This window comes from Citrus clementina, unplaced genomic scaffold (genome assembly GCF_000493195.1).
Source record: "Citrus clementina cultivar Clemenules unplaced genomic scaffold, Citrus_clementina_v1.0 scaffold_5, whole genome shotgun sequence".
NCBI classification, from domain to species: Eukaryota; Viridiplantae; Streptophyta; class Magnoliopsida; order Sapindales; family Rutaceae; genus Citrus; species Citrus x clementina.
This window is the reverse complement of record NW_006262201.1, coordinates 1,143,201-1,171,187: the sequence shown is the minus strand read 5'-3', so window position 1 is coordinate 1,171,187 and position 27,987 is coordinate 1,143,201. Positions and strand designations below refer to the sequence as shown.

Below are 27,987 nucleotides of genomic sequence, written 5' to 3'. Positions count from 1 at the left end.
TTTCAAGACTGCATGATGTTATAATGAGGAGAAGGAAGTCACCTAGAAGTTTGCAGCGGCCTCTTTACAAACGGATGCTCCATTAGTTGAGCTGCAGTAGGCCGATCATTTGGGTTAACTTGTAAGCATTTAAGAATAAAATCCCGGGCATCTCTCGATAATGAGTTGGGAACTGAAGGAAGTTTACCCCTGCCTATTCTGAATAATGCTTGCATCTGCCAACACACAAAATTACGCAACCTTTTTCAAATCACAAGATGTTTAACAAGAAAAAATAGGCATATAAAATAAAACATGGAGAATTAGGGAAAGCAAACCAATTTTAATGCATGAAATTTTTTTTACTTACATCTTCCAAGTGAGAGTATGGAGGCTGATGCGTTAACATCTCCAACACAGTACACCCAAGGCTCCATATATCTGCAGATAGTCCATAGCCATTGTTCTTTAAATTCACAACCTAAAATGCAAAACTAATTTTGTTAACCTGGAATGTCTAATAGAAACATATTTGGTACGTGTCAATTTGATATATGAAAAGATGATTACCAGTTACTAAGAGTCAGTTTCCAGGTTTTTGGTGTGAGTACTGGGTGATATTTTGATAAATGTGTACCAATACCAACTATATAACTAGAATTATCTACATCTAAAATAAAGAGAGGTTTTTTCTCATCAACTTCAAATGACAGTGAGCAGAAAATGTTTCAAAACTCGAATGGAAGAAGGTAGAGGATCTGATTTACAATCTTTAAAGCCATACAAAACGCAAGCTATGGAAAAATGAAAAAAAAAAAATAACAGAAACATAGTAGTGTCAAATTCAAAAATTAACCTCCTAAAGACTCTGCCAAACATGTCAAGCTAAAAAGTTGCACTTGAGCTGTGTAAAAAGAAAAATCAGATTTTATGTGTCTCAGAGCTATCAAATTTGAAAAATGATCAAAAGATCAATGGTTATAAACAAGTAGATCAGTTAAACCTTGAGACCATGCAAATTCGGTTATAAATGATGGACATTGAGAAAATAGATAAAATTTTGTCCATATAAATCAGACTACAAGAGAAGAGGAAAACCTCAGGGGCCACCCAGAATGGTGTTCCTTCGAACGATTTGACATCATTCGTTGTAGTTGCCTGAAAAGATCAAATATATTGCATCAAGTACAGTAGCATTCACGAGTTTTACAAAGAAGGGGAGAGATTAACTACCTTTGCAACCCAAAATCCGCAAGTTTTACTAATCCACTAGCATCTACCAATATATTTGCACATTTTATCTCCCTTGAAAATGAAAAGAGACAAAGTTTAAAAGAGATATACTTAAAATAGTATAACAAAAGCAACTTTCAAGTGTCATTGCTAAGTTCACCTGCCACAATTATATTAGCCCAAAAGATAGACCAGCTATGTACCTGGCCTGGAAATGAATTTCAAATTTTCTCTTTAAAAAAAAATTCATTCATCTCCACACGCTTTTTAACAATTTTCATAAGTCTGTAAACAATCAGTGAGCTATCTGAATGAGCATTTTTTATAACATTTTGCTGAGAGAAGAATTTCTTACTCTCATCAGCTGAGATTTGCCTTGTCTATAAATTCATCCCCAGTACATGCACTAAGAAGATACCACATTATTATTCTGTTGAAACTCTGCAGCTGCTAAGTTATGATTAACACTTGCAAACTTTCCCTCAATTCCAAATAACAACCTCCGTTATTGCTATCTTCTGTTTAACCTTGAATGAAACCAATATCCATGATTTGCAGCAACTGAGAATGTAATTTTCCTTGTGGGGGATTAAAACTATCTGCAAATGGTTATGATTGCAATTATTTCTTCAAAATGCATATTCAACATGGTTAGCTGTTTACAAAACATCCTACCACCTTAAACGCTATTTTGTTATTTCTATGCTCTTATACGTTTTTTTCTCTTTGTTTCTATCGATTTTCTCAATCTTTCCTCTACAACATCTTATTTCTAATACCATCAGGAAATTTTATATGAAGTATCAGCAATAGAAACGCTTAACAATATGCATATTTCTAGACTAGTTTTAAAGATTGAGCTCCAAAAAGCTGCATTTTTGGAAAGAAAACGAATGTATAAATAATCACATATTGCAAACAAACAGCAAGAGAAAGAACTGACTTCCTATCTGCATAAACAATCATCAATGCTACATCTATTTGCACTTAGACATCTTGACATAAAATGTAGAATATTGAGAGGACACATCACGATAAGGAGAAGGAACTGGGAATATAGCAGCCAAACCAATTATTTCACCTGTGAACCACATTCCGCTCATGAAGATATGTTAAGCCATTCAGGATCTGCCTTGTGTATGAAGAGACTTGAGAATCACTCAAGTGGTACTTTTGATAAAGATTTGCAAGTGAACCCTTCTTTACAAGCTCAAGGAATATATAAAGCCTATTTTCATCCTGGAATCATTTGGTGACTTAGAATTAAAGAGCCAGAAATGAAATAATCACACCTAAACAACCAGATATAAAAGGACAATTCAATATAACAGAGACAAATTTCATAGAAATTTAAAAAATTAGTTAATATGCCACACAAAGTGTGCAACAGGGCTGCATTTTTCTTCAAATTTAGGACTAGTGGGAAGTTCCTTGTTCTTTCTGTACTTTAACAAATAAGATAGGTTTATGTATACTGGAATGCCAGATAATAATGAATTGCACAACTAAATGTAGCAGGAAGAAATTAAAGATGGCAATAATAGAGTTCCTCGCAGGTATATGGATAGTTGGGAATACTGGCGATTTAATTGTAGCATAAAACTTTGATTCTGAAGTATTTCCTGTCAAGTATGCCTACTTAATCCAATCGATTATGTTAATGATAAGGACAACGACAGTATAATTTCACTTAAAAGAGGAGAAAAAAAAAACTCAAATAGTGCTAAAGTCAATAACATGCATTAATACACAATGCTTCAAATTCCAGCAAAATCATAGGTGTTAGGGGTCTATAAATGTCATTACAAGCACACAGTTCTGACTCTCACTTCACAAATATTACTATGAGAAAATGAAAGGCGAAAATGCAAGCACTGAGGTTAGACGCATACCTTCTCTGTGCCAATATATTGAACTATGTTGTCATGTTCAAACTGACTGAAAGAGAAATTTCCTGAGCCAATAAACATATTATTAGAGAAATGATCTTGTCACGTAGCTATTTAGAGGCAGAATAAAAATATGCAACTGCATGATTTGTAGTTTAAAGCAGAGAAAAAGACTACAGAATAATATGTAATGGACTTCCAGCAGGACAAGACTAATCATCCCACCTGGTCAAGTTGAAGAATGCTCTGCTGTTGAAAGGTTGACCAAATCAAATTGTGATTTGGTTTTCCTTATATATTTAGGTGTATATTTGGTGTAAATATAGAGTTATTGCTTCCTAGAAATCAGTGTGTAATATTTTGCTTTAATTTTTTCCTTTCCTTTCTTAGTCTCTTGTATCCCTATATTAAGACTGTGTACAGTCTCATGAAGTGATAAAATAGAGAATTGTTCCATAAACTTTTTCTCTACCTATTTTCACATGGTATCAGAGCTAGGCTCCCTTTCTTTCTGATCTCTTCCCTACCATGTCTGACCAAATTTCCTCTACTCCTAGTGGTTCAACTACTGCTACTCCTAGTGGTTCACTAGCCCAAACAGGTGGTATTATTAATGCTCTATTTAGCCACTCAACTACTGCACCATGGATTATTGATTCCGGTGCTTCTGATCATATGACTAGTATTTCTAGTTTATTTGATTCCTATTATCCTTGCCCTGGTAACAAAAAGGTAAGAGTTGCTGATGGAAGCTTATCTTCCATAGCTGGAAAAGGATCAATAAAAATCTTTGGAACCATTGAGCTTAAAAATGTGCTACATGTCCCTAAATTTTCTTGCAATCTGTTATCTGTCAGTAAATTAACCAAAGATTCTAATTGTTGTGCTGTCTTTTTTGACTCCCATTGTGAATTTCAGGACAGGGACTTGGGGACGATGATTGGCAGTGCTAGTTTGCGAGAAGGTCTTTACTATTTTGATGACTACTTATCAAGGAATAAACAAGCTCAAGGTTTGAACAGTAGTATTAGTTCAAACTCTGCTAGGGATCAAATAATGCTTTGGCACCTTAGACTAGGACACCCTAACTTTCCTTATTTGAAATATTTGTTTCCAGATTTATTTTAAAATGTTGATTGTACTACTTTTCAGTGTGAAAGTTGTTTTTTATCTAAAAGTCATCGAATTTCATATAAAGCACTTACTTATCGTGCCTCAAAACCTTTTTATTTAATTCATAGTGATGTTTGGGGACCCTCAAAAATCAACACTGTAACTGGAAAAAAAATGGTTTGTAACATTCATAGATGATCATACTCGGCTTTGTTGGGTTTATTTAATAAGAGAAAAATCTGAAGTTGAGGGGTTATTCAAAGATTTTTATAACATGGTTGAAAATCATTTTCAAACAAAAATAAGCCTACTCCATACAGATAATGGTACTGAATATTTTAATAATTATCTAGAGGTGTTTTGTAAGGAAAAGGGTATAATTCACACATCCACTTGTCGTGATACTCCACAACAAAATGGAATTGCGGAACGGAAAAACCGCCATTGACTTGAAGTTAGTCGGGCTATCATGCTCTCTATGCATGTTCCTAAATATTTGTGGGGTGATGCTGTTTTAACAGCATGTTATTTGATTAATATGATGCCTACTCGTGTTTTAAAGTATCAATCACCTTTAGAATACTTCACACTTATATATCCTTCTAGTAGGATTACCTCCAATATTCAGTTAAGAGTCTTTGGGTGCACTGTGTTTGTTCATGTTCCTAACCATCTTAGATCTAAATTGGATCCTAGATCTGAAAAATGTGTTTTCTTGGGCTATGCTCCTAATAAAAAAGGTTACAAATGTTTCAATCCTCAAACAAAGAAATTTCATGTCAGTATGGATGTTATATTTCTCGAAAATCAACCTTTTTTTGGCCAAAATTCTCTTCAGGGGGAGAAAGAAAATAGTGAAGATCATTTTTGGCATACTTCTACACCTATGCCTAATCTTTGGCATACTTCTGCACCTATGCCTAATCTGTTTTTACCTGATCTGGGCACTTCAACTCAAACTCAAAAAACTGATATTTCTAATAATGAAAAACTAGGAAACCTTGAACTATAGGAACCAAGTGTTAATGTACCAGAGACAGGGGGAGAAATACTACGAGATAAAATTCCACCACCAGAGCTTCGTGTTTATACTCGAAAGTATCATCACAGTAGTAAAGACCCTCCCATAAACTCGGTACAGCCTCAATCGTCGCCTCCAAGCACTGATTCCTCAGAAAATTCAGGTAACATTTCTTCTCCTAAACATTCCAGCATTTTTTTTCCTGATCTTGACTTACCCATAGAACATAGGAAAGGAACCCGAACCTGTACTAAGCACCCCATTGCTAGATATGTTTCCTATGAAAAGTTGTCCAATAAACAAAGAGCTTTTACCACAAAAATCTCTCAGATACCAATTCCTAGAACCATAAAAGAAGCCCTAGACCATCCAGATTGGAAGTTAGCAGTTTTAGAGGAAATGAATGCTCTAAAGAAGAATGGTACGTGGGAGATTGTGGATTTACCAAAAGAAAAGAAAACTGTTGGTTGTAAGTGGGTGTTTACACTTAAATGTAATGCTGATGGGAGTGTTGAGAGATATAAGGCAAGGCTTGTAGCAAAGGGGTTCACTCAAACTTATGGAATTGATTATCAAGAAACCTTTGCCCCCGTTGCAAAGATAAATTCCATCCGGGTCCTTATCTCATTGGCTGTACATTCTGATTGGAATCTATACCAGTTAGATGTTAAAAATGTTTTTCTGAATGGGGAGCTAGAAGAAGAAGTCTTTATGGATTTACCACCAGGTTTTGAGGGAAATCATGGCAGCAGTAAAGTGTGTAAACTACATAAGTCTTTGTATGGGCTCAAACAGTCTCCTAGAGCATGGTTTGAACGCTTTGGTAATGTTATGAAGGGACACGGCTACTCCCAAAGTCAGGCAGATCATACAATGTTTTACAAACATTCTATTGAAGGGAAATTAGCCGTGTTAATTGTATATGTAGATGATATAATTTTGACTGGTGATGACTTAGTTGAGATTTGCAGATTAAAGAAAGTGCTTGCACGTGACTTTGAAATCAAAGACTTAGGCAGCCTGAAGTATTTTTTGGGCATGGAGTTTGCTAGATCAAAAGATGGGATTGTTGTGTCTCAACGCAAGTATGTTCTTGATTTGCTTGAAGAGACAGGTCTACTCGGATGTAAAGCAGTCGAGACACCCATAGATCCTAATATGAAATTACAGCCAGCTAAAATTGAAGATGTGACCAACATAGATTGGTACCAACGCCTTGTAGGTAGATTAATCTACCTTTCACATACACGCCCGGACATAGCCTTTGCAGTGAGCTTAGCCAGTCAGTTTATGCATGCTTCAGGACCAGAACACTTTGAAACTGTATATAGAATCCTCAGATACTTAAAAGGATCTCCGGGTCAAGGTCTTTTGTTCAGAAAAAACGGGCACCTACAAGTGGAAGTCTACACTGATGTTGACTGGGCTGGTAGTGTAACCGATAGAAGATCCACTTCTGGTTACTGCACCTTTGTTGGAGGAAATTTGGTCACTTGGCACAGCAAGAAACAAACTGTGGTAGCAAGGAGTAGTGCAGAGGCAGAATATAGAGCAGTAGCTCTAGGAATTTGTGAGATTTTTTGGATCAAAAAAATTCTTGAAGAACTTAAGGCAAGTAATTCTCTACCTATGAAAGTATATTGTGACAACAAATCTGCCATTGCAATAGCACATAATCCAGTACTCCACGACCGAACTAAACATGTTGAAGTGGACAAACACTTCATAAAAGAAAAACTGGACAATGGTTTGGTCTGCATGCCCTACATTCCTACAAATGAGCAGATTGCTGATATACTCACCAAGGGACTACCTAAGAAATATTTTGAGAAATTGGTCTGCAAGCTGGCCTTGAAAGACATTTTTAGACCAGCTTGAGGGGGAGTGTTGAAAGGTTGACCAAATCAAATTGTGATTTGGTTTTCCTTATATATTTAGGTGTATATTTGGTGTAAATATAGAGTTATTGCTTCCTAGAAATCAGTGTGTAATATTCTGCTTTAATTTTTTCCTTTCCTTTCTTAGTCTCTTGTATCCCTATATTAAGACCGTGTACAGTCTCATGAAGTGATAAAATAGAGAATTGTTCCATAAACTTTTTCTCTACCTATTTTCACATCTGCTTTCCCCGAGGTCGTTCATCCCGCAAAGAAACCTCCTTCACAGCAAAAAAGAATCCATCACTGCTAACAAACCAGAAAGCATGAGAGAAGTTGCTGAAAAAATAAGTACATGCTCATGGATGCTTGCAAATAAACACGCATATCAAAGATAGTAAACAAGGCCAAGTTAATCATTTTAAGCCTGACCACATAAATATAATCCTAACCACTTTCATTGCAAAACAAATAAAATACACCTCAAAACCTTAGAAATATTTAGAAGAAAATGGTAAAATAGTTGCAAAAGTTAATTGTTTCAAGTAGGAATGTGCAAAAGAATATCCAGTCTAGCTCATCATCAAATTTATCTGCCTCAAAAACGAAGTTGAATTCATCTTGCATGACTATCTTGAGAAATAAGATGAGTAGATTTACAAGTAGCATACCCAAAATCCCATTGAGGTCTCATCATGAAGTCTATCACTTTTCTTGTATTATCATTCAGAAAGCAGACAAGGTATTCAATAAGTTCATAGAAACTTCCTTCTAAACCAACATTGTACATCCTTTTTAACTTATTAAAAACCTTCAGCAGGTACATATCAATGAGGCTATGTAACCAAATGGATATTGAAATACCATCAGAACAATAAAACTCCTTTTCACAAGTTCCAAGAACATTAACACAGGAACAGATTTCACTTACTCAGTGAGGCCTTCATACACTGACCCAAATGACCCACTTCCCAAAAGCTCACCCTTTTGCCATGACGTTATTCTTCTTCTAAATTTCCCATTCGGAGAGACATTATAAACCGTTTCCATAATTATGCTAATTGGATGATCTTTAGAATCATCATCATCATCATGTGAAACGTATTCTGCATCATTAAGACAATCTTGCATTCTTCTAACTTTGGCAGCAAGGGTCACAATGTCTTTACATAATGACATATAATATTGAAATTTATGTCGTAAAAATGCGACCCCCAACAAAAGATTACTAAATATATTCCGCATGGATGAAAATGCTTTGAACACAGGATGATTGAGAAGATATACCCTAAAGGATGTTGCCTTCAAAACAGGATAAGTTAATAAATTCCCTACCCTGAGGGAAAACACTGCATTTGTACGTTTCGGTATCTTTAAATCATGGCCTTTGATGGTGTATCCTATGTCATCAACAAATTCTTGAAATCTTCTAGCTTTGGCGTGGTATTCACTCAACGGCGCATCGTCAAGTGATCTAGTAAAATCAAGTGCAGCTTTTTGAAAATAATGTGGACCGTGGGGCGCAGCGCATTCACTTGATGGCACATCATCAATAAACTGCGACGCAGCTTTTCGAACACTAAGTGAAATAATTTTTTTATCCTGTAACACAACTGAGAGCCTTGAGTTGGGAATAATAAATTCAATGTCCAAATGTACCATTTATCAATCCAGATCCAGTTCACACAGCATTTAAATTTTCAAGGTACTGAAACTCTCTACATTCGGGTGAGAAGTGACAAGGCTTAACAACTAATCATCAAATGATCATATAAGATAAAAGTCACACCATCCGGGATTAAAAAAAAAAAAAAATTATCTGATCTTTGTAAGCCTCATTGTACACTTAAATAAAATATGAGAGTTGAACTAACCCTCTGTTCAAAACAAGACTGTCTCAACAACGAAAAATAATATAAGGAATGAGAGTAGCGAGTAAAATAGGACCCGTATCTCGAAAGTGTGAACCCTGGCCTCGGCCTGGTTGGCGAGACGGGCGACCATACGGAACCTTCCACGGCGGTTCTTGTCCATAGCACAGGCAGATCTCCATCGTTTCAAGGCTTCGTCCGACGGTTGAAAAGGTATCCGTGGCCGCACATTGAAATCTTCTGAATTGAAAAACATCTCAATTTGTTTTGTTATTCAGCTGTTATGTTAAGATTGAGGGGAGTAGTAGCTTTCTTCTCATGGCAATCGGCATGTTATTGACGAGGCGCGATGAAGGGTCCGTACATAGAGACATGTTCAGTTGAGAGTGACCGAGCGCGAGAGGTTTATTATCCTTCTCCAGCTTCTCTGTCAGACGAAACAGTCAAAACAGGAGTGTCGAATAAATAAAGTGTTTGTTTGTACATAAATGATAAGAATATTTGTCGGTATTCCTCCTATTCTTTCCCTTCTGGCGGCGACACGTTGGCAGAGATAAATACCATTACTGTAGTGCCAATCCCACCAGATCACCCGCTGACTTGGTGGTGCTTGCCAGTTGATTCGTGGCATCTTTTGCCACATGAACATGGCAATTCCAAAAAGACTTCGATAAGTTAGTCCTACCACTTCAGTAGGTCCGATTACGGGATCACAAGTGAGTACTATTGAGCGATCTCAACAAGTTGGTTCCAACTTACAACTATCAAAATTTAATATTAAAAATTTATTGAACCCACTGCTTTGTTAAATAAGAAAACATCAATGATTAACCTACTATCTAGGATTGATCTATGTAAATTTTTCTCCACAATCGCTTCAAGATCTTAATTTTTAAATTTTATTACTGTCATTATAGAATGAGTTCGCTTTATGTTGTGGGTGCGCGTGCATGCAATCGATAATACAGTGTTTTACCTGAAGTATTTGCAGCGTTTCCTTTTCCTCAAAAGAATTTTAACATTTTCTATGTATAATATGTGTAGCCTATAGATTCTTGTTTCTTGATGCAAAATTAGCTTGGTGGTGAGGAACTTATTTAAAATATCATAAAAATCTTGTTTAGTTCTTATATTATGAGGTTAGTATTTATTTAATTCTTATATTTTTAAAAATACCTTAAAGATCTATATTATTAAATTATTGACATCATTACTGTTACTTTTTATTTCTTTTCGCTTGCTTTTATAATATTATACTTTTATAATAATTTTTTTAGAAATTAAATTACCAGTTTCATCCAAACAAATAAAATGGAAACAAAAAGAATTAATATTAATTTTTGTGAAATACTTTGTTGAGGTGTTAATAAATGAATTTTTTATTAATGTCCAAAATTTGGTAATTTAATTGTTTTTACATAATATTAATTTTTTTGGACATACGTGAGCTTCTACAAAAATTAATATATATTTTTTGTGTTTATTTCATTTTTTGGGTTAAATTGTTAATTTAATTTTTTTATTAATATAAAAAAAACATTATTGTAAGAGAGTAATATTATAAAAGTAAGTCGAAACGAATAAAAAGTAACTGCAAGGATGTTAATAGTTTAACGATATGGATGTTTTGAAGTATTTTTAAAAATATAAGGACTAAATGGATACTAACTTCATAATACAGAGATTAAATAAGCTTTTGCCCAATATCATAGATGAAAAATGTAGGTGCTAACTTTTGGCTTGCTTTTATAGGTACCAAATATATCTAATGATACAAATTCATCAAAAAAAGATAAATAAATAAATAACATGTAACACTAGCAAACACCTTTGCTTTTAAGTCGACCTTGGTCACTACCACCTTGATGATAGGTCCTTTGTGATAGAAATAGAAATGAAGAGGTGAGAATCTCCTTATAAAGCTCTTTTGAAGTCATAAAGTAATGGTATGCTCGACAAGATCCCTTCCTTTTCGTTGGTCTTCCTTCTCTCCTCAGTCATCTCTTCAATTATCTATCAATGTTACCTTTTGATGTACTTTTAGGGTTTGTTTGTAATTGAGGTTGGACAGCTGTAATTTAAAAAATATAGTATTAAAGTATTTGGTAAACACTAATTATTATAAATTGGAAGTTATGTTAATATGATTTTTCATTTGTATGATAAAAAGTATATTATTTATTTACTAATTTTACCAAAATTTTTATTTACTATATACTAGTAGATTTTATTTTATAATTATAGTTTTTTTTTCCATAGTAACTATTTTTTAAAAATTATAACACCTCAATCCCAAACAGAACCACCTTAGTGTCTAGAGTTGGAAATAACAAAAAGTGCATTCTTACTTTTTCGTATAACACAAAAGAGAGCCTTGAGTTTGGAATAATAAGTTCAATGTCAAAATGTACCATTTATAAATCTAGATCTAGTTCATATTGCATTTAAATTCTTAAGATACTGAAACTCTCTACATTACAACGATTTAACAAAAAGGTGTTGATTCTATTACATGACCACTATAAATCACTATTCCAATGGGAAGTGACAAGGCTTAATAAACAATCATCACCATTTAAGATAAAAGTCACACCATCTGGATAAAAAACGTTTTATCTAAAGCTTTGTAAGCCTATCATTATGTAGTTAAAGAAAATATGAGAGTTGACTAACACTCTGTTCAAAACAAAAACTGTTTCAACAAAGAAAAATAATAAAGGAATGAAAGTAGGGAGTAAAAGAGAACCTATATTTGGTGCTTGATATAAAAGAGGAAATATATTTGGCGCTTGTTATCCATGACCTCGGCATGGTTGGAAAGATTGGCGACCAAATGGAACCTTCTATGGCGGTTCTTGACGTTAGCGCTGGCAGATCTCCATCGTTTCAAGGCTTCCCTTGAAGGTTGTGCTGATCTCCATGGGTGCAGCACATCGAAATCTTCCGAGTTGAAAAACATTTCAATTTGTTATGTTTTTCAGCTGTTGAGACTTAAGATTAAGGGTGCGTTTGGGATTGAGGTTGGGCAGCTATAGCTTAAAAGCTACAGTACTAAAGTGTTTGGTAAACACTAGCTATTGTAGCTTTTAAGATATGTTGATATGATTTTTCACTTGTATAATATAAAATTTATTATATCTTTAATAATTTAATAAAATTATTATTTAAAATTTATATTTATTATATATTATTAACTTTTGTTTCATAATTATAGTTTTTTTTTCACAGCAGCTGTAGCTTAAAAGCTACATCACCTCAATTCCAAACACACCCTAAGAGAGGATTATCAGCTCTGTTCATCTTCACTTCCGCACGAAACAGTCAAAACAATCAAAACAGTACTAAAATGGAGTGTTGAATAGATAATAATGTGTGTACGTACAAGAAAGTCATGCCAGTGCCAACGCGGCCACATCATCTGCTGATGTGATAGTGTTGGCCAATTGAATTATGACACGTGTGTTAGATCGTAGTAATTTAAAAAAAAAAAATTGTCCCAAAGATCTAACAGATTGTCCTAATTTAAATTTGAAAGAATGAAGGCTAAGTTTAGAAAGTCGGATTGAACTAGATTAATTTTTTGGAATTAAATTGGATCAAATTATATTAGACTATACTAAATTATATAGTATTACATTTTGTTTGGTATAATGTCAGATATAATTATGTTAAATATAATTTAATAAAGCTACAATAATCATTCAATTAGTTTATTTTTAAAATTATATTACTAATTAGGGAAAATAGTCAATATTACTACAAAGAAATAATTCAATTTTTTTTTTCATATTACGTATTAGTTAAAATAAATTGTTGAATTAAAATTTTGATATTAATCTTAAATTGAATACAAGTTTAAAAAATTCATTGAGTAAAAATTTGATATTAATAGCAAATTTGGAGTATAACAAGTTGTTTAATTTTATCTAAATCCATGTGAAAATGGGAACTATTAATACATGAATTTTGGATTACAATTTAGGCTAATTTATTCAAATAGAATAATGAAATTGAAACGCACCTTCTTTTTCTTTCATTTTTTTTCTCAATTCTCTCCTTTTTTATTCCTCTCCTCTCCTCTTATTTTTTTCAACCAAACATAACCCACAGTACTAGAAACTGGCCTACCCATACCTGCAATCAAAAGGCACATGCAAAATAAACAACAGTAACACTAGCATTGAATTTATTCCTAAAGGAAATAGAACCAAATGACAAAATAACCATGTGGACAGGTAGCCAAGTTAACCTCAAAGCAAATTAGTATAAGAAGCAACGTAGACGGATCCATTGTGAATGTCTCAAGGTTTGACCGGCTATCGACAGGAAGGAGTTGCATTATAACATCTAGAGGCACTTGTATACTCCTTCACTCTGTGAATTGGGGTTCGTTTGACGCATCACAATCTTGCTCCTCCATTTCTCGCTTCCCATAAGCTGGAGAGTGGGAGTTGTAAACCCAAATGGTTATTTTATAAATGTATTTAACAATTATTTTCATTATGTCGATGCTGCTAAATGCAAAAAGGAACCAAGTACAAAATGCAATTAATAATTCAAGGGTCTATTTGGTGTTGTATATGCATTTATGATATAGAAGTTGATTGTGTTTAAAAAATATGATTTATAAATTATATTTTTCACAAAATTAGTGTATGTATTATAAGTTTTTCATCAAACAACTATGGGAGAAATTCAATTTGGCTTAGAAGCCACAACCACCCTACAACAATACCAAACAAGCCCTAAATTGGGTCATGATAGACTTCGCATACATGAAACCCAGAGGATAATCAGAAGCTTTCAAGACTGCATGATGAAATGATGAGGAGTAGGCAGTCCCCAAGAAGTTGGCAACGGCCTCTTTACAAATGGATGCTCCATTAGTTGAGCTGCAGTAGGCCGATCATTAGGGTTGACTTGTAAGCATTTAAGAATAAAATCCCGGGCATCCCTCGATACTGAGTCAGGAATTGGAGGAAGTTCACCCCTGGCTATCTTGAATAATGCCTGCACCTGCCAACACACAATTAAGCAAAATCTAAATGCCATATCAAAACTGATGCCAGCTTTCGTAAATCACAAGATGTTTAATATGAACAAACTTGCATATAAAACATGCAAAATTGGGGAAATTAAATCAATTTGAATATACGATAATGTGTTTCGTACCCATTCCACACCAAAGTATGGACGACAACGGGTTAACATCTCCAATACCGTGCACCCAACACTCCATATATCAGCAGGTAGTCCATAGCCGCCGTTCTTTGAATTCACAACCTAAAAGCACAATTAATTTGTTATCCCCAAACACCTAATAGAAGCAATTTTTGGTATGTGTCAACACAATATATGGAAAGAGAAGTTTACATTCAAGAAGCAAAATCCAAATAAACAAAAATGATTGCAGACAAAACCCTTTTTTCTTTTTTTTGGGTGGGGGGGAGTGAAATAAGACAAAAAGTAAAAAATTTGTTACAACTCTCAAAATAGTGGAATAATCTATAAATTCAAAAACATGGATAATAACAGAATAAATGAATTCTTAAACATAACTGTCACTCAATTTTGTAAGTATATGATGTATCTTTCATAACAAGAAATCAATTAATAAACTCATAATCTCATTTTAGGAAAAGGTCATTACGGACTAGCTCGAGCATAAGTTTTTCTATCGAGGTTACAGAAGGTTAAATAAGGTTTTAGCACAATCAAAGATCCCACTTTGGATTGCAAGATATGTGAACTCAGGTAGTTGACGCCTTTTACTTCTATTAGTTAAGTTTGCTTATAACAATGCTTGGTTATAAGAGTTATAGCTTTTCATGGTATTTCCCTGTGCAAGCATATTAAAAATTCTATCCACTAACTCATCTTCTGACTTTGCTATTGATTTTTTAATTGCTTCAGTGACCTACGTATGCACTGAAATTAGATGAAATATTCTACTATATTGATATAGTATAGAAATAATGGAATTGTAAGATCCAAATATACAGAAAATGATTATATTATGGTTTGAATTTCTGAAAGTTTCCCCATATAATTATTCAAAGAATCTACTTGCCCATTGTTGACCAATACACAATATTTAGAGGCTTGGATCAGTGCATATTTACTTGATCTGTTAGACTGTTCCATCTACTGACATGCCATTTCCTTCTCAAGGCATTACCTAAACCTTCTACGGTTTCTCTTGACATTTTTTTCCCAGTTTCTTCATCCAGTCCTACCTCTGATTTCTACAGCTTTACCTGAGCCAGTTGATCGAATTCCAAACATTTTAAGGGATTAGTTATTACATCCACAAATGGTGAGTTCATTGATTCCTAATCTGATGGAAGAATCATTCAAAGAATCAAAGCTTTCACATAAAAACTGCATTCAATTGTCTTTTACCAAAGCCATGTTTTCATTAAGATAAACCAGATTATACCATACTTTCATAATTTTCTAAATGACAAGAAATTCTCTGCATGCTTATCCATTAACTGTGGTTAACAAATTTTTTCCTCTACTGTCTTATGAGCAGTGAAATGCCAAAAGCAATGGCTTATGTCATGAGCAATTTAGGAAGTTGAAGGATGATCTTACTAACTTCATTTTGTCAGATTAATGGCTGACTAATTGATACTGGTATCTAGACAACCATGAACCACTTTGGGCCGAAGGAGGCAGGGAGTTCGTGTAATCTTAATAAACAAAGGAATGTTCACCCATTTTACTAAGTGTCAGTTTCCAGCTTTTTGGTGCTAGCATACCAGGTGATAGTTTGACAAGTGCATACAATACCAACAGCTGGACAAGACTTATCTACATCTAAAATAAAAATAGGTTTTTTCTTGTTGACTTCAAATGAAATGCATCAGATGATATTATCATAACTCAAATGAAGTGAGGTAGAGAATCTGTTTCACTATCCTTAAAACTATACAAAAGGCAAGTGAAAAAAAGGGGCAGTGTCAAATTAAAAAATTAACCTCCTAAGAACTTTGCCAATCATGTCATGCTAAAAAGTGAACTTCAGAAGTGTGAAAAAGAAAAATCAGATTTTATGTCTCAGAGCTTTGAAATATTGCCGATGACCAAAAAATCAATGGCTTCAAACAAGTGGATCAGTTACACTTGAGATCGTGTAATTTGAATATAAATTGTGGCAGAATTTGAAAAAATAGAGTTATCCTTATCTGGTGGTTGTTTTACATGATATGTTCTATCTACTTATTTTTTGTTTTTATCCCTAGAATAAAGGACTTTGCTAAGATAAGACTCCTAGTCTATGTTAGCTTCAAGCCTATATATAATCTTGTAGTTTGATTAATAAAGTATATATGAAAGTGCAGTGTTTACTGTTTCCTTCCTATATTTTGTTACATGGTATCAGAGCTAGGTATTAGTTGAAGGAAACCATGGTAAAAACAGCCATGACTGGCACAAGTAGGAGTATTGACTCTTCCGAATCTGCTGAAACATCTCAGATTCCTTCTCTGTCAACTCCTACAATTGTTCACACTGCAATTACTGAAAATACATCACTTCAAATTACATCCCACAAACTCAACGGAAAGAACTTTCTCCCATGGTCTCGTTCTGTTCAAATGGTAATTCGAGGGCGTGGAAAACTTGGCTATCTCCTTGGCCAAAAGCAAAGGCCAGATGAAAATGATCCTGCATTTCAAACATGGGATGCTGAAAATTCTATCGTTATGGCATGGCTGGTTAACTCAATGGAACCAAACATCGGGCAGACATATTTATTTTACCAAACAGCTGCTGAACTGTGGGAAGCTGTCAAAGAAACTTACTCGGATTTGGAAAATTCATCACAGCTGTTTGAATTGAGGAATATGGCTCGTAACTTGAAACAAGGTGATATGGATGTAACCCATTATTTTAACTCTCTGAAGAATCTTTGGCAGGAATTAGATCTATTCAATGAGTGTGAATGGAGGTGTATTGATGATGGTGCTCGATACAAAAAACTGGTGGATAAAGATCGAATTTATGACTTTTTGGCTGGTCTTAATAAGGAGCTTGATGATGTTCGTGGTCGTATACTTGGCACTAAACCATTACCTTCCATCCGAGAAATCTTTGCTGAAGTCAGACGAGAAGAGAGTCGTAAACGGGTCATGCTTGGGGAGCCAAAATCACTTATAGCACCTGAAGTGTCTGCTTTGGCTGTTCAGGGATCTAATAATTCCAACAAAGGTGGCCAGCTGTGGTGTGATCATTGCCACAAACCGAATCACACCAAAGAGCGTTGTTGGAGGCTACATGGTAAACCAACAAATTGGAAAGACAATAGAGGCAATAAGCGAAGTCCAAAAGGATTTCAATCTGCAACTGTCACTGATCAAAGTGTTCTAAAGGAAGGTGTAAGCAGTGTGATTCCATCATTTACCAAAGAACAACTTGAGCAGCTTCAAAAACTTTTAACCCCTATTCCTTCGTCCTCTTTGCTGGCCCAAAAAGGTATTTTCCAGATCCCAACAGTTTTTCATGCTTCTGCCAAGGTTCCAGATCCCTGGATCATTGATTCTGGCGCCACAGATCACATGACAGGCTGCATTCATTTTTTCTCTTCTTATGCTCCTAGTCCAGATCATTTTAAAGTAAGGATAGCTGATGGTTCACTTTCAGTTGTTGCAGGGATGGGCACTATAAAGATTACTCCTAGCATAATTCTCAAATCAGTTCTCCATGTTCCTAAATGATCTTGCAATCTACTCTCTGTCAGCAAAATCACTAAAGATCTTAATTGCGTTGCTCATTTTTCGCACTCCTCTTGTGAATTTCAGGACCTAATTTCGGGGAGGAGGATTGGCAGTGCTAGGGAACATGGGGGACTTTACTATTTTGAGGATTTCAACGTGAATAAACAAGCTCATACTGCTGACTGTGGATCTCTTTCTATGTCTAGGGAACAAAAAATAATGTTGTGGCATCGTAGGTTAGGTCATCCTAGCTTTCCATATTTAAGAAATTTGTTTCCTGAATTATTTCGTAATAAAGATTCTCTTATGATTCATTGTGAAGTATGTCAATTGGCTAAACATCAGCGTTCCTATTTTCCTTCTCAATCATACAAACCTTCCAGACCTTTTGCAATGATTCATAGTGACATATGGGGACCTTCTCGTGTCTCAAACCTTACGGGTATAAAATGGTTCCTTACTTTTATTGATGATCACACACGAATCTGTTGGGTGTATCTATTAAAGGATAAATCTGACGCAGCACAAACCTTTAAAAATTTTCACTCCATGATCCAAACACAATTCCAAGCCAAAATCCAGATTTTACGTACTGATAATGGTAGAGAATTTTTTAACACTTCTCTTAGTCAATTTCTTTCACACCATGGGATTATACACCAAAGTTCTTGTGTTTATACTCCACAACAAAATGGTGTCTCCGAAAGAAAAAATCGTCATCTACTTGAAGTAGCACGGTCTCTTATGTTCACTACCAATGTACCTAAACAATTCTGGGGAGATGCTATTCTTACGGCATCGTACTTAATTAATCGCATGCCTTCTAAGGTTCTTAATTACCAAACTCCACTTAACATGTTTCTCCAATATTATCCACACACTCGAGTATGTACGGATCTGCCACTTAAAGTCTTTGGTTGTACTTCCTTTGTCCATGTCCATAGTTTGGCTCAAACAAAGCTAGATCCTAGAGCTCATAAGTGTATTTTTTTAGGTTACTCAGCCACTCAAAAAGGTTATCGATGTTATTCTCCTGAACAGCACAAATATTTCATTTCTATGGATGTTACCTTTTTTGAAACTCACCCTTTCTATGCCCAGAATTCCCTTCAGGGGGAGAGTTCTAATGAAGGGAATTTTTGGGAAGCGTCCTTACCATCTCCAATTTTTCCCCAGTCTTCAGAATTGTTATCTCCACCTAAACTCACTGCCGTTCAGCCGTGTCAGTCTCAATCAGATTTGTCTTCATTAGAAACAACTCAAAATTCATCTCAGCCAATGAAGTCTACTGATGATGAAAATTTCAAGACAGGGGGAGAAACACAGCAACAACAAGAGCTACGTGTTTATTCACGACGGAATAATCCGCAAAGAGTTGAGGAACCTGTTCACCGACAGCACTGTCAAGAGACCGAACTGAATGAAGGTATACAGCCTCAAAATACTGTTCTTAAACCTGAAATTGCTGATCTTGATGTTCCTATAGCCTTAAGAAAGGGGATTAGATCTTGTGCTCAATATCCTATTTCTAATTATGTGACCTATGACCGACTGTCACCTTCTCTTCGAGCATTTGTTACTAATCTTTCAGGTGTACAAATTCCAAAGAATATTCAAGAAGCGTTAGAAGACTCGAAGTGGAGACAGGCTGTTATGGAGGAGATGAGTGCTCTAGAACATATGGGAACATGGGAGCTGGTACAAAAACCAAAAGGAAAGGTTCCAGTGGGTTGTAAATGGGTTTTTACTGTCAAGTATAGGTCTGATGGATCAATAGAGAGGTATAAGGCACGACTAGTAGCAAAGGGGTTCACTCAAACATACGGGATTGATTACCAGGAAACATTTGCTCCAGTCGCTAAATTAAATACAATTCGAGTTCTATTATCCTTGGCTGCAAACTTGGATTGGCCACTTCAACAATTAGATGTTAAGAATGCTTTTCTTAACGGAGACTTAGTAGAGGAAGTTTACATGGAGTTGCCACCTGGATTTGATAAGGAAGGAAGAGGACTAGTGTGTAGATTGAAAAAATCACTCTATGGACTGAAACAGTCACCTAGAGCTTGGTTTGACAGATTCTCTAGGGCTATACGACAGCAAGAATACAAACAAGCTCAGACAGACCACACGTTATTTTATAGACATAAGGATGGTAAGATTACTGTTCTTATTGTTTATGTTGATGATATAATATTGACTGGGAATGATATTGTTGAAATAAAGAGATTAAAGAAAATTCTTGCAACAGAATTTGACATAAAGGACCTTGGATCCCTAAGATACTTTCTAGGCATGGAAGTGGCAAGAAATAACATAGGCATATCTGTTTCTCAAAGGAAATATGTTATAGACCTTTTGAAAGAAACAGGAATGATAGGTTGTAAGCCTGTAGACACACCAATGGATGCAAATTTGAAATTAGGAGACTTGAAGGACAGTATTCCTGTTGAGAGAGGGAGATATCAGCGACTTGTTGGGAAACTCATCTATCTTTCCCACACTAGACCTGATATTGCTTTTGCGGTTAGTGTTGTAAGTCAATTCATGCATGCTCCATGCGAGGAACATATGGAAGCTGTTTATCGAATCCTGAGATATCTTAAAGGAACTCCAGGAAAAGGTCTTCTCTTCAAAAAGAATGAGGCAAGAAGTGTTGAAGCCTTCACAGACGCTGATTGGGCTGGTTCAATTAAGGATAGAAGATCTACGTCGGGCTATTGCACATTTGTATGGGGGAATTTAGTAACTTGGAGAAGTAAAAAACAGTCAGTTGTGGCAAGAAGTAGTGCTGAAGCAGAGTTCAGAGCAGTAGCTCAAGGTATCTGTGAGTTGTTATGGCTGAAACTATTATTAGGGGAGCTAAAAATCGCAGATATTCAACCTATGAAACTTTATTGTGACAATAAGGCAGCCATAGATATTTCTCATAATCCAGTACATCATGATAGAACTAAGCATGTTGAGGTTGACCGGCATTTCATCAAGGAGAAGATAGAAGGAGTAATTTCTATGACATATGTGCCTACATCTCAACAAACTGCAGATCTTCTTACTAAAGGATTAGTCAAACCAGTGTTTGAAAAGTTGGTAGACAAGCTGGGAATGTTCAATGTTTTTTGTCCAGCTTGAGGGGGAGTGTGGCAGAATTTGAAAAAATAGAGTTATCCTTATCTGGTGGTTGTTTTACATGATATGTTCTATCTACTTATTTTTTGTTTTTATCCCTAGAATAAAGGACTTTGCTAAGATAAGACTCCTAGTCTATGTTAGCTTCAAGCCTATATATAATCTTGTAGTTTGATTAATAAAGTATATATGAAAGTGCAGTGTTTACTGTTTCCTTCCTATATTTTGTTACATAAATGATGGGCATTCAGAAAATAAATCAGATTTTCTCTATTAAATCAGACTACAACAGAAGAGGCAAACCTCAGGGGCCATCCAGAATGGAGATCCTTTGCAAGATTTGACATCATTCATTGTAATTGCCTGAAAAGATCAAATATATTGTATCAAGTACAGCAGCGCTCACGAGGTTACAAAGAAAGGGAGAGATTAATTACCTTTGCCAGCCCAAAATCTGCAAGTTTTACTGATCCATTTGCATTTACCAATATATTTGCACATTTGATATCCCTTGAAAATGGAAAGAGAAAAATTTTACTACACTTTAAAAAGTAGTATCACGAAAGCAAGTGTTAGTATCAAGTTACACCTGCCACAATGATAATTGCAGTCATTGCAAAGGATAATGGTGGATGGATTCATGCAGCAGATACAACGCAAATGAAACCAAGGCATAATTTTGTTGCATTCAGGGCACGATTTCTTTCTGCCCAAAACAAACCAGTCTATGCACCTGGCCTGCAAATCGATTTCAATTTTTCCTCTTTTAAAAATAATTCACATAAAATATTTATTCATCTCCACATGCTTGTTAACAATTTTCTTAAATCCTTAAGTGAGTTAAGAATGAGTATTTTTATTACATTTTGCTGAGAGGAGAATTTATTACTATATCAAATGAAATCTGCCTGCTCTGTAGACTCATCAATGGAACATGCACTAAGAATATATCATATTATTATTGTGTTGAAAATTTGAGGCTGCTAGATTATGATTAACACTTGCAAGATGATGACAATCAAGCTTTACAAGATTTCTAAAAGACAAGACAACTCATGATGGATTAGTTTAGCCCGTTCTACCCTCTCCTGTTAATGAAAGTTCATCTTTTGATTTCAACCACCCTGGAAAAGACTTTCAGGCCATCCAGTTATTCATTCTCTACAACTGAAGTGGTTAGTCCACCAGAAGCGTTCAATCTGCATTATATGCTATCGACCTAGGTGGTTCAGCCGGGCGCTACTTAAAGCCAAAGAGCAGGGCAGGTTATTAAAGTGACAACACAAGGACCCTTCAAGATATTCTTTCAATAGACTTAGTAGAGTATTGAAATTGAAGGGAGGATTCCAAGCAAACTTCTATCAGTTCAACATAACAACCTCTGTTATTGCTATCTTCTCTTTAACCTTGAACAAAAACAATATCCATGATCTGCAGCAAACTGAAACTGTAATTTTGCTTGTATGCAATGATTACTTATCTGCAAATGATATTATGGTTCAATTATTTCTTCAAAATGTATTTTCAACATGGTTGGTTGTTTCAGACACACCCTACTACCTTATTGTTCTTTCCCTATTTCTGTTCTTCGTTCTTTTCCCTTTGTTACTACCAACTTTCCCATTCTTTCTTCTACTACATCTCATTTCTAAAACCATTAGGAAATTATATATGAGATATCAGTAACGGCTGCACCTTAAGAATATGCTTGTTTCTAGATTACATTCAACAGTAGAGCTCCAAAAAGCTGCATTCTTGGAATGACAATGAATGCATAAATAATCACGTATGCAGACAAACATCAAGAGAAAGAACCGTTTTCCTATCTGCATAAGCAAACACGAACACTACATCTACTGAGAGGAAACGTCATAATACGGAACAGAAATGAGAATATAACAACCAAATCAATTCTATCACCTGTGAATCACATTCTGCTCATGAAGATACTTTAAGCCATTCAGGATCTGCCATGTGTATGCAGAGACTTGAGAATCCTTCAAGTGATACTCTTGATAGATTTTTGCAAGTGAGCCTTGCGTTACAAGTTCAAGGAAGATATAAAGCTTATTTTCATCCTGAAATCATTTGATGAATCATTTAAAAAAAAAAAGGGACCTAAATAGGCACATGCCTAAACAACCAGATATTAAAGGAGACTATTTAATAAAACAGAGACAAACTCCATCAAAGTTCACAAAAATGGCTAATATGCCGCACAAAGTGTGCAATAGGGCTACGTTTTGCCTCAAATTTAGGACTATTTGGAAGTTCCTCATTTTTACATGTATTTTACCATATCAGAAAGATATATACATACTAGGTCCCAGAGAATGATGAATGTAGTTGGGAAAAATTAAAGCTGGCAGCAGTAGGCTTAAAACTTTGTTTCTGAAGTATATCCTGTCAAGTTTTACATGACTAGTTAATTCAATTGATTGTCTTAATGGTAAGAACAATGACAGTAGAGTTACATGTAAAAGGAAAAAGAAAGAAAAATACAATTAGTCCAAAAGTCAATAACATGCTTTATTTAACACAGTGTGTTTCAAATTCCAGCAAACTAATGGATTAAGGGTCTATAAATGGCATTTCAACCACAGAGTTCGGGCTCTCACTTCATAAATATAAATACGACGAAATGAAAGGAAAAAAGACAAGCATTGAGACTAGATGCATACCTTTTCTGTCCCAAAATACTGAACTATGTTATCATGTTCAAACTGACCCAAAAGAGAAATTTCCTGATCCAATGAACAGAAGATTAGAAAAATGATCTGGCCATGCAGCTCTTTAGAGGCTGAATAAAATTATCCAACTTCATGATTTACAATTTAAAGCGGAGAAAAAGATTACAGAATAATATGTAATGGACTTCCAGCAGGACAAAACTAATCATCCCACCTGCTCAAGTTGAAGAACGCTCTGCTCTCCCTGAGTTCCTTGATCCTGTAAAGAAACCTCCTTCACAGCAAAAAAGAATCCATCACTGCAATCAAACCATCAAGCATGAGAGGAATTGAGAAAAAATATCCGTTTATGCTCAATGCTCAATGCTCATGGATGCTTGCACATACACATGCATGTCAAAGGTAGTAAAGCAAAGGCAAGTTAATCAACTTATGTAAATCTGACTAAGTAAACATAATTCGAAACACCTTCAGACTATGGATTCATTGTAAAATGAATAAACTTCAACTCAAAATCTTTAAAATATTTAGATGTAAATAGTAAAACTGCTTGATTAACATGAGAAACAAGAAAAATAGATTTACATGGAGCACACCCAAAACCCCATTGACGTCTCATCATGAATTCTATCACTTTTCCTTTTGTATTGTTCAGAAAGCAGAAGAAACACTCAATAAGTTCCTGGAAATTTCCTTCTAATCCAATATTGTCGAAATACAATCAGAACAACAAAACTTCTGTTCAAAAGTTGCAAGCACATAACACAGGAACAAAACTTTACTTACTCAGTGAAGCCTTCATACACAGACCCAAACGACCCACTCCCCAAAGGGGCACCCTTTTGCCAGGAAATGATTCTTCTTCTGTATTTCCCCTTCAGGGAAAAGCTATGAACCGATTGCATAATCAAACTAATTGCAGCATCATCATCCGAAATGGATCGTACACCAGCAAAAAAATCTTGAAATCTTCCAGCTTCAGCAGCCTCAGTCATAGTGTATTCACTTGAGGACACATCTTCAAGTGAAAGCAAACTCCGAACTTCAATTAACTGAAGTGCAGTTTCTTGAATACAAAGTGCCAACCTTATTTTTTCCTGTAACAAAACAGACAGCCTTGGGTTTGGTAACTAAATTCAATGTCAAAATCATTTTGTACTACTTGTCATTCCAGTTCACACCGCATTTAAATTCTTAAGCTACTGAAACTCTCCACATTTCACGAAGTTAACATAAAATATGACTTTTGAGTGTTGATAAATCAAAAATTGATATTCTGCATTTCCCAAATATCAAAAGAGCATATTTTCAATGTGAACAGAGGGAGAGAAGTCTGAAGCACCTTTACATCACCGCATTTGACAGTGGATATTATATCATCAACAAATTCTTGAAATCTTCCAGCGACAGTATCCCCGATTGGCACATCTTCATGTGATTCAATTAACTGAAGTGTATCTCGAATACAAAGTGCAACCCTTACTTGTTCCTGTTAACACAAACAGACAGCCTTGAATTTGGCGTACTGAGGCCCTGTGGAGAAAATGCTATAACTATAAAATAATAAAAGTTGATAAGTAAATATGACTTCTAAACAATAATTTCGATAAAAATTAGTAAAGATATTATAGATTTTTCATTATATAAGTGTGCAAGATAAAATCTTACTCAGTATCCATGCCAAAGTACCAAGCATTTATCAAATACTAAAATGCAATTTAAGCTACAGCCGACGCTGCCAAACAGGGCCTAGATTCAATTGTCAAAATCATTTTGTACTAAATATTTATCATTCAAGTTCACACTGCATTTAAACACTCTACAGGCTTTGGTTGGACTGCCAATTTTTTCAAGAGAGTAAAAAAAAAAAAGGTTTTCGAAATAAATTAGAAAGAGAAAAAAGAAAAAGAAAATAATAAAGGAATGAAAGCAGCGAGTGAAAATAGAACCTGCATTTGGCGTTTTTTCTTCTCGGCCTCGGAACGCCTGTCGAGATCGGCGACCACACGGAACCTTCGTTTTCGGTTCTTGACGATAGTGCAGGCAGACCGCCATCGTCTCAAGGATTCCCTCGACGGATGTTTGGGCTCCACATCGAAATCTTTCAAATTGAAAAACTTGTCCATTTTTTTGTTTTTCGTTTTTTTTTTTTTTCCTCCCAATTCAGCTGTTCGCTCAGTTGTTAGTTCAGAGGAATAGCTTGCTTTTCAAAGAGAATTAGCTACTGTCGGTCTGTTTTGACTTTTCACGTGGATACATGGCTATCCCAATTTTTGAATAAACAAATCATTGGCGCCGCCGCCTATTGCCTTCTGACTATTTCTACAAGAACTGCATCTTGAGGTGATGACATCGACGTGTCATTCTCGTTATTAATATTATTATTTTGAAGGAAAAAAAAAAAAAAGAATTCATCAGCTCAACTTCACAAGAACGTCCTGTTCATTTGGTGTCGAGATGATTTAGTTTTTAAAACAAAATTAATACTACTTAATGAAATGTAATTATTAAATAATAATTTTGATAAAAATAATTTTCTTATCAATTAAATTAATTTAATTTATAGATTGTTACCACCGTTAGTACTTATCAAAGGAATATAATACTTAATAAGTTTTTGCTGAAATTTCCTCCCGCTAAATTACAGTGCTTTGATTACTTGGTGCTGCTTTTACCGTCACGAAAGGGAGGGAGGAGAAGTGAACAAAAGGATTAAAATTCTGTCTATCGAAACTGTCAAAATTGACATTTTTAGCTAAAATCAATCTAAAATCGGGCGATGAATCATCGCCGCCAAATCTAACAAGGAGAAATCAGGCGATGGTCCGTCCATCGTCCGGATTAATTGCACCTATCATCGCACAGGCAAAAATAAAATTATAATAGATTGGTTTAACAAAATCTCGATAAATGTATCATTTCCGTTTTAGATAAAATTTTAAAATTAAAAAAAAATATATTATAAGTTTGATTAAGAAATTATTTGTATTAAATTATAATTTATTTATAAAAAATTAGAATAGATATAATAAGTTAAATTAATTATGAAATAAAATCATAATACAAAATTTATAACGTTAAAGAACTAAATCATAAAAGTAACTATAAGTATAATTTATTTATTTAATAGGTTAAAATAATTTACAATCTAATTTTTTAATATATTTTGTCACATACGGTAAAATCTTGATAAATTAGTTTCAAATAGTTAATTTTAATATATGTAGTATGTAGGTCCTCAAGGAAATTTGATTTTTTCAAAAAATTATTATCTTACAAATTAGGTAAATTATTAATTTACTACATTGGCGCCAAATCAAGCACGGTAAAAAATTTTATTTAATTGGAATTACTAATTTATCCAGTGTTAATCTATTAATATTCTACGGTATAGTAAAAGTTTAACGGTAAAGGGTGTAACTGTCCAAATGGAAAAATAAAAAGTAATTCCTTTTCTGTAGAATTGTATGGTAAACCCAAGCAATGGAATTGAACAAGTAAATACGAGTGGATCAGCGGAAAATACATCCGAACTCAACCTTATATTGCCCTCGTAAGTATTTGGTGGGTAATATGCAGCATTTTATTCTAGTGAGCCTAGAATTTGATGCCAGATTTCTGAAACCGTAAAGGACTCTTGCAATTTTCATGACAAAATAATTTCACGGAAAATCATGCTAAAAATTACATTAGATCTGTCCAATGACATAAAAAAACTTGTCAAAAAGTGAGGATGAAAACATTTTAAGCTTCTTGATCGCTTCAACTAGCACTCGTATTTACAATACTGGATAACTAAAATGTTACCAGATTTCTGTCTGCTTTTAGGCTCGATGTTTGAAATGCTCTTGATCGTCGAACTTGGAGATACTTTTCAAATTGTGTTGTTCATCATAGGCCTCTTTTGATTCCCGGCAATCATCATCAATCTTTTCATTACTCTCTTCCTAGATTTTCTATCTTCCTCAGCATCAATAGGCCTCCAACGATCCTGCCCGTCGTTGCTTCTAAATCTCTTGTCAGATCGACCTGAACTACTCTACTTACGATCCGCTCTGCTTTTTATTTTTAAAGTTTACTGAGAAGTCAAATATAATACCAAATGCAATTGGTATATCTCGATAAGAACACCTCAGGGAAATAATTGAGTGATTTTCAAATCGTATGGAAAATAAGAGTCAAAATATTGATTTAGACTTTACCCACCATTCTGCTTTTTTTTTTTTTTTTAATATAATAATAAAAAAATTCAAGAAAGTCTTCTATGGAGCTAAGACCACCACATCACCTGCTGATTTGGTGGTGTTGGCCAATTATTTTGTGGCATATGTTGCCACATGGGCATGATAATCACTTCAAAACCCCTAATTTTTAAATTTTGTTACTGCTGTTTTAGAATGAGTTCGCAGTATGCGCGCGCGCGGGCGCAGTGGGGTGAAACATAATGCAGTATCCCTGGCTTCAC

The 27,987-nt window shown here is 34.8% G+C and overlaps 1 protein-coding gene and 1 pseudogene across 5 annotated transcripts; both read right to left on the bottom strand.

The window, feature by feature from the left end:
- Nucleotides 1–38: 38 nt before the first annotated feature.
- Nucleotides 39–8,774, bottom strand: LOC112098565 (annotated as a pseudogene).
- Nucleotides 8,775–13,646: 4,872 nt separating this feature from the next.
- On the bottom strand, nt 13,647–25,909 carry LOC18040613 (mitogen-activated protein kinase kinase kinase 1). Of its 5 annotated transcripts, none has more exons than XM_024184118.1 (10): nt 25,472–25,906; nt 24,865–25,011; nt 24,309–24,619; nt 23,737–23,821; nt 23,514–23,576; nt 22,753–22,910; nt 21,270–21,342; nt 21,136–21,195; nt 14,156–14,266; nt 13,647–13,993 (listed from the first exon to the last, which is right to left on the bottom strand). In XM_024184118.1, exons 1-10 carry the CDS (start codon nt 25,646–25,648, stop codon nt 13,787–13,789), a joined length of 1,392 nt encoding a protein of 463 aa, XP_024039886.1. In that variant the 5' UTR covers nt 25,649–25,906; the 3' UTR covers nt 13,647–13,786. The 5 variants fall into 5 exon arrangements, 3 of the variants coding, with proteins under 3 accessions (XP_024039886.1, XP_024039885.1, XP_024039887.1); XM_024184117.1 differs by having other exon boundaries at nt 13,647–13,999; nt 25,472–25,905; XM_024184119.1 differs by lacking the exon at nt 22,753–22,910 and adding an exon at nt 21,422–21,570 and having other exon boundaries at nt 13,647–13,999; nt 25,472–25,905.
- Nucleotides 25,910–27,987: the final 2,078 nt, after the last annotated feature.

Bases quoted from the DNA above. Each gene is read 5' to 3' on its own strand.
- LOC18040613 (XM_024184117.1), bottom strand. From the start codon at position 25,648: ATGGACAAGTTTTTCAATTTGAAAGATTTCGATGTGGAGCCCAAACAT. The intron at 24,620-24,864 runs GTGCTTCAGACT...GTTTTGTTACAG, and splicing joins TCAAATGCGGTGATGTAAAG to GAAAAAATAAGGTTGGCACT. The intron at 14,000-14,155 runs GTACGAAACACA...GTGTGTTGGCAG, and splicing joins CATACTTTGGTGTGGAATGG to GTGCAGGCATTATTCAAGAT.